The 12,489-nt window shown below is 39.3% G+C and overlaps 1 protein-coding gene across 1 annotated transcript; it reads right to left on the minus strand.

The window, feature by feature from the left end:
- Positions 1-1,406: 1,406 nt before the first annotated feature.
- On the minus strand, positions 1,407-8,470 carry LOC139264784 (sphingosine 1-phosphate receptor 3). The gene is made up of 2 exons (XM_070881920.1): positions 7,849-8,470; positions 1,407-6,662 (listed from the first exon to the last, which is right to left on the minus strand). The coding sequence occupies exon 2, from the start codon at positions 6,508-6,510 to the stop codon at positions 5,365-5,367; it is 1,146 nt and encodes a 381-aa protein (XP_070738021.1). The 5' UTR covers positions 6,511-6,662; positions 7,849-8,470; the 3' UTR covers positions 1,407-5,364.
- Between the last annotated feature and the right edge of the window lie 4,019 nt (positions 8,471-12,489).

Below are 12,489 nucleotides of genomic sequence, written 5' to 3' on the forward strand. Positions count from 1 at the left end.
TGGTTCAAACAGCGAAGGAAATTTGTTTAAGACCCGGGCACACAAAGTGTCGTCAGCGGGTGATAGCGCTCAGACATCGTCCCAGTTCTAGCGTATCTTTACCAGCCAGCTCCTGCTGAGCAGCGTGGGACCATCGGCAGGTACCACCCAGAGTGGTAGCTTGTGCACCGCTCCATCGTAGGAGACCTTTACGGTAGCACTGCCGATTACAGGAATCAGCTCTTTCGTGTAAGTTCTTAGTCTCATGTGAACTGGAGTTAAGACTGGCCTTAAAGTCTTGTTGCACCACAAACTTTCGAAAGTCTTTTTGTCCATCATGGACTGGCTCGCACCCGTTTCCAGTTCCATTGACACCAGGAGTCCATTTAGTTCAACATTCAGCATTATCGGGGGACAATTTGTGATGAATATGTGCATCCCATGTAATTTTGACTCCTCTATCTGAGGCTCTGGTTCGTAGTGATCCTCCGTGGATCTGTTCTCCTCTGCAACATGGTGATTTGCAGTTTAACAGGCTTAGCAGCTCGTCTGCACACTCATTGGAGGTGTCCCATTGTTCCACAGCCCTTGCAAACGTATCCTTTGAATCGGCATGAATGGAAACAATGATCACCCCCGCAGCGCCAACAGGGTGTTAATGGCCTTGCATTCATCACCCTTGATGGTGGACTTTGAGACATCTGCGGACGTGTAGCTGCAGGTATGTGTGACCTGCCCTGTATGTTACGATTCGAAAACAACATCAGTTTGTTCACAGAATCGACAAGACGAGAAAGTGGTGTAAAATAATAATAATTATATGACCTAACTAAAGAACAAAAAGTTAACAACATTGAATTTCCTCAGACACCCATGTGCATACTCCTGTGCAACTACGAAGCCTTCCTCTTCCTTTTTAGAGATAAACTATTTCCACTAGTCTAGGACTAGGGGGCATAGTCTCAAAAGTGGAGCCAGACCTTTCAGGAGTGAAATTAGGAGACACTTCCACACATAAAGGGTGGTAGAAGTTTAGAACTCTCTTCCACAAATGGCAATTGATGCTAGATCAATTGTTAATTTTAAATCTGAGATTGATAGATTTTTGTTAACCAAAGGTATTAAGGGATATGGGGCAAAGGCAGGTATATGGAGGTAGGTTGCAGATCAGCCATGTTTTGTGCCAGAGAAGATATAAGAACAGCCAAATAAAATATAGATTTTGTTTGTGTTATATGTATTAATGTCCCCTGGTTAACTATGTAACATTAAAGAATCATTGCATATAATTTGTAGTATCAGGCATTTTGTAAAGATTCCAGAAGTCCATTTTGTGATAAGTACAGTGCCTCCATTGAAAAAATAGCATGTTTATTAAAATAAAATACATATATATATACTGAAAAGTACCAAATTTGGCCTCATTGTGAATGATTTCCAATTAACAACACAAAATCCTACAGTAACATACCTTTATTTTTAAAGCCAGGGCACATGAATTGTACACTAGCATTTTTATACACAAGTACAAGCATGATTCATCTATGCCACTGTAAATTACATACTATTGTATAATCCTCTACTATTACTTTACACTGTACACAGCTACAAGTATTCCTTAAATAATAAAAAACATTTTTTTAAAAGAGAGTTGCAATAACATGTACGTAGCTATGGCCAATAGTACAAGTATATTACACACACAAAATAGAAGCTGATACTGGTACACTTACCATTTGGAAGCATTGTGTCAATTATATTGGAAAAATGATGTTATAATTGAGGGGGGTGGGGGAATAGTGCTAAGCAAAGTGCCCTAGGAATCGATTTTCGAATCCCTACACTTTCTAGCTTTTATCAACAAATGGATTCAGAAACTCAATAACAGGATCAGATTTGCAGATGATACTAAACTAGGAGAGGCAATTGAATCTGAAGAAGTAGTTCAGAAGCTGCAACGTGAGTTGAATAAAATAAATAAGTGGACCGATTAATCTTAATACAGATAAGTGTAAAGTACTGCACATAGGAAGAAAACGATTTACTCCATGAATGGTGTGAAAACTGCTAAGGATGAAGTTGAAAGAGATCTAGGGGTTTTAATAAACTTGAAATGTCCAGTCACTGCAGAGCAACAATTAACAAACAAATAGAATGCTGAACTAGATAACAAAAATGGTAGGGTGCAATTCAGAGAAAGTCATGCTCAAATGGATAAAGTTCGCTTGTCAGCCAACATATTGCCATCTCACTGAAACATCAGTGAGATATTCAACCCTGGAGAGCAGCTCAGAGAAGAGTGGTGAGACTGATACTTAGTATCAAAGGAATGATGTAGGAGGAAAGCTTGGAGAAGCTTGGGCTTATAAAGACATATCGGATACTAAATTGCATGGAAAATTATGTCTATTTCTTCAAACTAAATCATGAGAGTAGGACAAGAGGACATAAAAGGCAAATTGAGGACTGATCTCAGGAGGTTCTTCTTTGCATAAATAGTGATTAACGCATGGAATGGGCTTCCATGTGGAACAGTTGTGGCAAAAATCTCCAATTATTTAAGACCCAATTGGATTGCGTGATGTATGTATGTGGGGAGGGGTGTTGTAGACTCTTTCTAGAAGGATGAGCTAAGAAAGGCAGAATAATCTTCCACATCTATATTTATCTTGTGATCTTGTGAGAAGTCTACCTTGCTCACAATTGTTGTATGTTGGACATAGATTAATATTGATTTCATCAGCAATATAGTTTGACAAATAATATATTCTCTACTAAATGGGCATGCAACCTAGTCAGTTAACTGTGCACGCTTACAAGATTTAACACAATTTACAATTGATATGGCATCAGATGTGAGTGCAATATCAGCCTTTAATTGGTGTGTATGCAAGATGAGGAGTTTATCAGTTGCTTACAAATGATTTAGATGCACATGCTTATTTGAAAGATGAATCCACACCAAGTGTAGCCAAATATTGTCTAAGTAAGTGGCTTATTTTTGCAGATATAACATAATTGTAATCTTGATGGTGCATTTTTTCAACCAATTGTAAATAGGAGACAAATGGCAAACAGATGTCCAGGAGACAGTTCTTTAAGAAATGCCAAATAAACCAAGTCCGGCAGATAAGAATAAGCACAATCTAAGTTCAAGGTCTTCCATCAAATACTGATCTAAAAGATCAAAACCATCTCACTGGGGATCATGGTTTCTGTTATAGAACTGTCATCCTAAGGTGCATTAAATATCCCATTTATTTGTTTAAGTCAGGTAGTGGAAAAATTATAGTTGTATGACATTTATGAATTCCATCTTCTCAAAATAATTTTCTTCATCTAAATATATTTCTCTCATGTTAAATGTGTCAGACAATCCCGTCTCTTTAAAAATAACAATAATTATATAAGATTAATAATTTTGCAATCAGGGTATTACTAGGACTCCAGAGAAGGGACAGAAGAAGAGTGTGTTCAGGCTGTTATGCAATTCATAAATCTCTAGCCCTGCATTTTCAATTTAGCAATAGTGTAAAATGGGTGATAGGGAGTCGGCAGTCTTTTTTACATAGAATCATAGAAGCCTACAGCACAGGAGGAGGCCATTTCACCCACCTGGCTCTTTGAAAGAGCTATCAAATTAGTCACACTCCCCTGCTCTTTCCCCATAGCCCTGCAATTTTTTCCTTTACAGGTAGATATCCAATTCCCTTTTGAAAGTTACTATTGAATCTGCTTCCACCATCCTTTAAGGCAGTGCATTCCAGATCATAACAACTTGCTGCGCAAAATAATTATCCTTATCTCCCCCTGGTTCTTTACCTGAATCTGAGTCCACTGATTATCGATCCTCCAGCTAGTGGCAACAATTTCTCTCCATATACTCTATCAAAACCCTTTATAATTTTGAACTCTTCTATTAAATCTCCCCTTCACCTTCTCTGCTCGAAGGAGAACAATCCCAGCTTCTCTAGTCTTTTCACATAACTGAAGTCCCTCATCCCTGGTACCATTCTAGTAAATCTGCTCTGCACTCTCTTCAAAGTCGTCGATGGAAATACAAATTAGGAGAGATGTCACCTGTTTTACACTATCACACAAAGTCAAGATCTAACCCACTGTCTTTGTTGAAAAGTGAAGCGGTATATTTTCTGACGGTGGGCATCCCGTATGAATATTTGACACACTAAGTTCCTCTGTGTGTTTTTTAATGCAAGCATTAGTGAGTGCAAAGGCTCACGGAGAGATTTAGTAAGAGGATGTTTGTATTCATACAGGAACAGTGTACAGTCAGGAAATACAGAATTTAGAAGAATGAGAGGGGATCTCATAGAAACATATAAAATTCTGACAGGATTGGACAGGTTAGATGCAGGAAGAATGTTCCCGATGTTGGGAAAGTCCAGAACCAGGGATCACAGTCTAAGGATAAGGGGTAAGCCATTTAGGACCGAGATGAGGAGAAACTTCTTCACTCAGAGAATTGTGAACCTGTGGAATTCTCTACCACAGAAAGTTGTTGGGGCCAGTTCGTTAGATATATTCAAAAAGGAGTTAGATGTGGCCCTCACGGCTAAAGGGATCATGGGGTATGGAGAGAAAGCAGGAATGGGGTACTGAAATGCATGATCAGCCATGATCATATTGAATGGTGGTGCAGGCTCGAAGGACCTAATGGCCTACTCCTGCACCTATTTTCTATGTTTCTATGTTTCTATTCCTGAACAGCGGCACTGATACTTATATTCTGTAAAGGATAGTATCATCTAATCCTGCTATTTTATGGACAGAGGTTCTCTCTTACTGCTAATTGCAGTAGTGTACGGTTTCTCAGTGGAAGTGAAAACTGGAAGGGCAGATCATTGTCAGATAGATTAAAAGCTATTGGCAAAGGTTAGGTAGGATTGAGTTCAGCAGAATCCCTATGGATAATGAATATTGCTGCTCCTGAAATTATACCATGGGAATCTAGTGGACGAGTATCAACACATTTGCCTGAAATTTTTCGTTCAACTGTTTTAACAGTGGTTGTACCAATTTATTTTAAACTAAAATAGCAGAGAGAGGAATTTCCGATTAATGCTGTCTGCTAGTATGCCACAGATAATTTAAGGGCAACTGAAATGGTTATGATTTTATCGAATTTTATGGGAAAAGTAGGTAAAATCCTTTGTAAAAAAAATGGTGCATGAACATTTAACATGAAATTGTGCGTGATTTTAATGCTAAAGGCATCAAAAGTCTGTGAAGGCCATTACTTTTCAAGGTACTGGAGCCAAAAAAAAATCTGTTTTAGAGGGAGTTAAGAGTTTATAAAAAATAATATTTTAAGTTCATTAACGTGAGAAGGTAATACTGTTTATTAGGCAATCTAGCCTATAATGGTCAACATTCTCCATTGGGAGTTGATAAGTTCATTGACTTGATTACATTTGAAGGGGTAGTGATTTGCGGGAGCTCTCCTTCCTTAGGCTTTTGTGAATTACTGCCACTGGACTTGCTTTTGCTGTTATCTGCAGCTGATTGAATTGGCAGGGCCTTGGAGACTTTAGTACTGGCTAGACAGCCACAGAGGAGACGGAAGAAAGCCCGACGCATCTCTCTGCTAGCCAGTGTGTAGATAATGGGATTCATGCCAGAATTGAGGACTGCAACTGCAATGAACCAATCTTCTTGATACAGTATACTACACTTGTTTGGTTTACAGGCCACATCAAGGAGCAAGAGAATAAAAAGTGGGGACCAACATGCAATGAAAACCCCTACAACGATCACCACTGTCCTCAGTAGAGCCATGGATCGCTCAGAATTGTTTTTTGTGAATTTTCTGTTTGAAACTTTGCGGCCACTTGTCTTAACCAATATATAAATTCGAGCATAAAGTATTACGATGGCTAGCAAAATTGCGCTGAAGATGCTTATACAGAAGACAACATACGTTTTGGAGTAGAGAGGCAGAACTGTGGAACAGTCTGAGAAGTTGCAGATACAGTTCCAACCGAGGATAGGCAAGGCACCAAGTAAAATGGAAATCAGCCAACAAGTACCAATGAGGAGGAAAACTCTGTACTTTTTACTCGCGTCATAGGGTCTCATTTTTATCATGGTCATGTGTCTCTCGATTGCTATTGCTAGCAAACTAAAGGTGGAGGCTCCCAATGCAACAAACATGCTCCCTTCCCTAATGAACCATACAGTTGGGGTGAGGCTGAAAGTCTTATTTCCAGACATGAGGATATTCACTTTGTAAGCTATCCCTGCCAGCAGATCGGACAGGGCTAAATTACCAATGAAATAGTACATGCGATTATGAAATTTGTTGTTTTTCCAAATGGCTAAGAGAACCATGAGGTTTTCAAGCACTATGAAGCTGCAGATGATCAGAAAGGCCACAGTAGTTAGGTCCATGCCATCGGTGTTTTTTCCTTTTATGTTGAATTTCCCTGTGTAATTATAGTGACGCTCAATGAGCTCTGTTTTGACACACCCATTGCTGATGACCATTTCAGCTGGAAGAGCGATTAAAGACATGTTGATGTTGAAGCGTACTTGTAGTTTTAGATATTGCTCACTAGACGGAGCCTTTGCTCCATTATTAATACTGTCAGCCGGAAGGAAGCCTCTAAACCATTTTCTCACATGCTGTGAGCAAACATTGGGCAATCGACGTGAAATTTTAAAATCTGTAAAAATGAACATAACATTTTATCAACATGCTGTCAAGTTTCAGGAAATGGTATTTATATACAGAACTGATTCCTATCGATCTAAGCAAAAGCACCAAAGACTTCTCATCAATCTCCCTTTAAATAATACACAATATGCATTTAGAACATGCTGTAAGAGTATTGGAAACATTCTAAATGCCTAACGCATTTCAATATGACAGCTCAAAAACTGTCCATTTTCGGAAATGGTTGTCTGAATCTATACACAGAATATTCCCCATGGACTGGGAAAGTATGCAGAGAATGAATGATTACTGCATGAAATCTTGGAAATGAGGAGAGATTAGATCTTGGAATTACCATTCCTTTTACTTGGATTATAGTCACATAATTTACAACTAACTGATCACAGCTGTTGCTTAGAAAGACATAATTACAGCAATGAGCAGAAAGATTATCTTACAGTTTTCAGTACTAAGTAAAGATGCACTAATCTTGATACACTTTGTATACAGTTCAATCCTGGTAAATGCCTCAACAATTTATGAAAATATTATGATGAAAAAAGGATTTTGTTGGACTAGTTGATGCTTTAAATTGTAAATCATGGTGATTTGTTCAATTCAATCTAAATGAAATCAGCGGGAATTTTTTTTTACTAAATTCAAAAAAGAACTGATTTATAAAATGTGCTTCTCTCTTGTGGGGATGTTTGGCAGCCATTTCATTGAATTCTTATCATGCGCATTAAAAATAAAATAATTGCGGAATTTTTTATTTCAAGTATTGGGATTTATCATTCAAATGTTCCGGTTATTTTGAGAAGTCAATGGAATGAAAGAAAGTGAAAATCACACTTAATAAATAGTTTTCTGTCAGATTCCTGCCTTTTGTGCAGAACTTTTTGCTATCAAAAAATTAAAAGTCTATGGAAGAATTGTCATAAGGCATTAGGATACTAATTAAATCTATGCTTTCACAGATATTTTTAATACTGTAAAATCCCAATTTCAACTTTAAGTTCAGTAATTATTTAAATAGTACATTTCACACACATATGTAAATCAACTTTTAAGTTTTTTGTTAAACTTAAATTGAGTAGTATGACAGTAACTTAAAATAAACAATTAAAAATATTGAATGATAAAACAAGTCATAGCTAGAAAAAAGGGTAAATGAAAGTTGCAGAATGAAGACTCACCTTTCACATCATTTTCAGCTTTTGTAGCTAATATTTAGCAAGTCAGTGTTAAAGATTGGAAAGCTGCATATTTCTGAGTTTTTGTCGTGATCAGAATAGCTGTTAATGGTGGCGTTTTGAGTTAAAATTTCATTGTATCCCTGATTCAGTTTCCGTATTTTCTTCTTGTGTCAAATTTATACAATGCCTCCTCATTTTTCCCTTCAAATACAGTTCTTCGAAACTCCACATCAATTGTCCAAGACTTCCCTTAAAACATTGCCCAGACTGTATCAGTACATTCTCTCAATCTTTCTAACGACTCGTTTTGTTGCATCAAATTGATTTTTCTATACTTGAGGTGCCATATAGCTTTCTGAATCTCAATTGTATATTCCCCAGACTATTAAATTAAATGCCCTTGGATCATATTCTTTCCAGTTTCATTGTTAAATTATTTGTTTATATCACTTACTGCTCATTCTCCTAAGCAGCCTGTTGCAGTTTTGTCAGTCACTTTCTGATAGTGCTATAACTCAAAGTTTTTAGCCGTATTCTTCTTGGGCTAGTCCTTGCAAGAGTCCCTCTTGTCTCACTCCTATAGCTTTCTGCTGGTTTCTTAGTCACTCTCAGACTGACTGTATAGTATGAAGTTCCCCTGTGTTATATTCATGTCAGCCTAGTCTTTCTTGTTGGTCTGTCTCTGAGTTGACGACAGGTCCCGCCCTCAGAAGGCAGTTCTGTATGAGTGACGTGCTATTAAGGGAGGCTCAAGATTCTAGAGAGCTAAAAGAGAAACACTTGATCGAAACAGGAAAAGTCTGTGTGTGAGATACATTTAGAGAATAAAACAGCAAAGAGAAAGAAAGAATGAAAGATAATGAGACCAAATGGCCATTAAAGAGAAAAATACACTCACAGATAACCCAAAGAATAAAATTGATTCATTAAAAATGTGGTACTTTTTGCCACTGCAAAGAATTCAGTTATGATCCCTGGCATCAGCATATTCAGTTAAGCAATTTCTCATGTTAAGCATGAGGAAATCTTAAAGACAAAAAATGTGCTTACATTTAATTCAGATAATGATATCAGCTTGTTTGAAATGTTTTCATTCATAATGTATATCATAAATATTACCAATTTGTTAATTTGTTCAACATATTGATCGTTTGTACAAAAATTGATTTGTAACTTATTCATTTGAAATTTGACTGATTAAAAAAAAACAAGTTAATTGCATGTGAGAGATCCAAAGGGTAAGGCTGAGACCACGAGGGAATCAGCTGGAAATGATAGAAAAAGTAAGGATGCGCTTATTTGTACTGCAAAAATGGCCAACAGGCTCCACCCCTTATTTCTGATTGGTCCCCTTGGAGGATAAGCCATACTCTGAAGTTTCACAGGAACGTGCCACTGGATCTGCCCATCCCAAGGTCTCACTGATTTGCAAATTGTAACTCGATCCACTTTGACTTCCTGAAGCGACAGAGGTCAGAGCTCCCCAGATGATGGCAAGGGCCAGCCAAAGTCCCGTATCCCAGTCCAAATGCATGCCTTCCCCAGCCGAAGTGCCTTACCCCACCCAGTCCAAGTGCATGCCTCCCCCAGCCAAAGTGCCTTACCCCACTCCAAGTACTTCCCATCCCAAGCTGAAGTGCCTTACCCCAGTCCAAGTGTATGCCTCCCCCAGCCGAAGTGCCTTACCCAGGCACAAGTGCATTCTCCCCGCCCCCCCCCATAGATGGGGCATTGTGTACGGATTGTGAACAGGTTTATTGGGTATGAAGTGAACAGTGACAGTGTCGTGACTTCTGGATGTCATCCAATCCAACAATGTCCCTTGTAGGGGGTTGGAAGAACATGATCCGTCTTTCCTGAGTTTCCTCTCTCCCCTCCGATCCTCCCCACCCCCCCGCGTCTCTCTCTCCCCTTCAGCCACTCTCTCTCCCACTGGCCCGTCCCCAGCCTCTCTCTCTTTCTCTCTCCTCAGCCTCTCTCTCTTCCCCCCTCCCCAGCTTCAATTCCCCCCTCCCTCCCAAGCCTCTCTCTCTCCCCAGCTTCTCTCTCTCTTTCTCTCTCTCCCCAGTCTCTCTCTCTATCTGCCCCCACCCCCCAGCCTCTTTCTCTCTCCCCCCCCACCACCTCCCCAGCCTCTCTCTCTCACTCTCCCCCAGCCTCTCTCTCTCTACACGCCCCCCAGCCTCTCTCACTCTCTCCCCGACTCCACCCCACTCCCCTGGCTACCCGCCACCCGCCGCCGCTCGAAACTCGCGGCTCACGCGAGGCTCGGCGTCCGGTCGGGGGCTCGCCGCTTAGCTATCTGTCTGTCAAAAAAAGTACAAATAGTTAGTCCCATAATTAAATGTGTTACAGAGGATGAACTCAATTCCAATCGCCTATCACCCAGGGCTTCTTCTTGGAAAACAAAGGGGCTTCACTCAAGGAGTAACTCCATAAAATGACCAGACTTTTACCTTAATCCACAAGTGCTGAAGCTGATAAATTAGGTCCAGCTGAGTACACGGAAAGCCTAACATTCCCTGGCTAGGATGCCTTCAGAAATAGTAGGTGTCCTGCAGAGTAGGAGGAAGCAACTGATAACATAAAGTACAGCATTTCTTACAAGAATAAATCTTCCCTTCATTGTTTGGCATTATACAGATTGGGTGAATACTTCACACTGAAAATACACTCTTGTATACTGTCTTTACCCTTTCACCATTTGTCACAGATTGGAGAATCTCAAAAAAGCATATTCAATGAGGCTTGACTATCCCAAAAGGTCTTTGAAAATGCAGAACTCATTGAAATAGAACATTACATTTTTAAACAATTGTTATCGAATTGCCTCTTCAACTGTCAGAGGCACCACATATTTAAGATGATATCCATATGTTGTGTACTTAATCGATTTCCAGTACTGGCTCCACAACTATCTCATACCAGTAATCAAAACTTGATCATAATCCACTAATATAGCAGCAACACAAACACAGAAGTCTCAGAATACTGTTTTGTTCATTTGGTGAGCTGTTATGTTATAGTGCCTGTCTTATTACAGCTTTTGTAATACTCAGGATACAAATACTGAATAATCTGTGCACTAAACTGTAAAATATATCCCCTGTATATTTTTGCCTACTATAGAAAACATGCTTTCTTCCAGGTCTTCTTTTTGGGAACAAAATACCGACCCAGGGAAAACTACTGAGAGGAAGGGAACTACACTAGCCCGTCTCATGGTTGTGCCAGTCAAAATGAAGAACATTGCAACTCTGTTACTGGGAATGGTTGAAGCAATAATACAGCTGGTAGGGAAGTGGAAGGACAAGGGAATGGGAGAATGACCTGGACATCAAGTAGGGAGATTAAAGTCAAGACAAATACTACATGGAAATAGAGGAGGAATTTCAGATCCTCGACTCAGAAATATAGAGATGGCAAGGAATCTCAGAAATTTGGTGAGAATAAGGGAGTTAGGAAAAGTGGAGTTGAATGTTTAGATTCATTTTTGCAGAGACAGGTATCTTAGAGACCAGTTGAAACTGGGAGCATCTCAGTGACTCAGACAGTGGAAAGGCCTCAAAGACATTGAGAGATTGGAAGAGCTAGTAGTCATGGGTCGGAAGACTGGATATCACAGAAAGAGAAGAATTGCATAATCAAAACCTTCGAAGCATGGAGTAGTTTTGAAATGGGAAAATGGCCTCTTCTCACTTCTCAAAATTGTAAGACTAATCTTTTTCAACTTCACTAAATTAAATAGTATCTTACAAAGTATAATGCGCCATGACAAAAATTGCTTACTACCTTGTGATGGACTTCTCAAAAATTTCCATTTGTACTTTGAGAGATAGACAGCACACATGTCTGTGTTGACAGAGATCTGGCAAATGGAATGTAGATGAAGATAATTCTATCTGGATCAAGTAGACCAGCTTTTACTTTCCAGTTGTCTTTTTTTCAGAAATAAGAAGAAACTTACATTTATATAACACCTTCAACAACCTCAACATTTTACAGCCAATGAAGTACTTTTGGAGTGTAGTCATCATGGTAATGTAGAGAAACACAGCAGCCAATTTGTGCACAGCATGTTTCTATTAAAAGCAATGAGATAATAAGATGTTGATTGAGGGATAAATATTGGCCAGGACACCGGAGTGAGCTCCCCTGCTCTTGTTCAAATAGTGGCATGGATCTTTTACATCCACCTGAGAGTGAAAACAAGTCCTTGGTTTAACGCCACATCTGAAAGACGGCACTTCTGACAGTGCAGCACTCCCTCTGCACTGCATGCGCATGACAGCCTAGATTATGTGCTCAAGACCCCTGAGTGAGACTTGAACCCACAACCTTGACTCAGACACAACAGTGATACTCGTTTAAAATGAACAAAGCCAAGAAGAGATGCAAAATGGTCCCTGAGACACCTGAGCAAGGAATTAAACAGCAGGAGGAGCTAGACAGGCAGAATTGAAAATCCTGGTGTCAATATTCCATGTATTGGCCTTGCTGATCATGCGTTTTGTGAATTTCTCCTTTTAGCTTGAACTGCTGTATGATACCTTTAGCATCAACATTCTCCCAAGCTTGTCCATGTTTTTAATAATAGCTGCTTTTAAGAGTTGCATCACGCTCATAATAAAGGATGAAACT

This window comes from Pristiophorus japonicus, chromosome 1, assembly GCF_044704955.1.
Source record: "Pristiophorus japonicus isolate sPriJap1 chromosome 1, sPriJap1.hap1, whole genome shotgun sequence".
Lineage (NCBI taxonomy): Eukaryota > Metazoa > Chordata > Chondrichthyes > Pristiophoridae > Pristiophorus > Pristiophorus japonicus.

Coding starts and splice junctions, on each gene's coding strand:
- LOC139264784 (XM_070881920.1), bottom strand. CDS start 6,510: ATGTCTTTAATCGCTCTTCCAGCTGAAATGGTCATCAGCAATGGGTGT.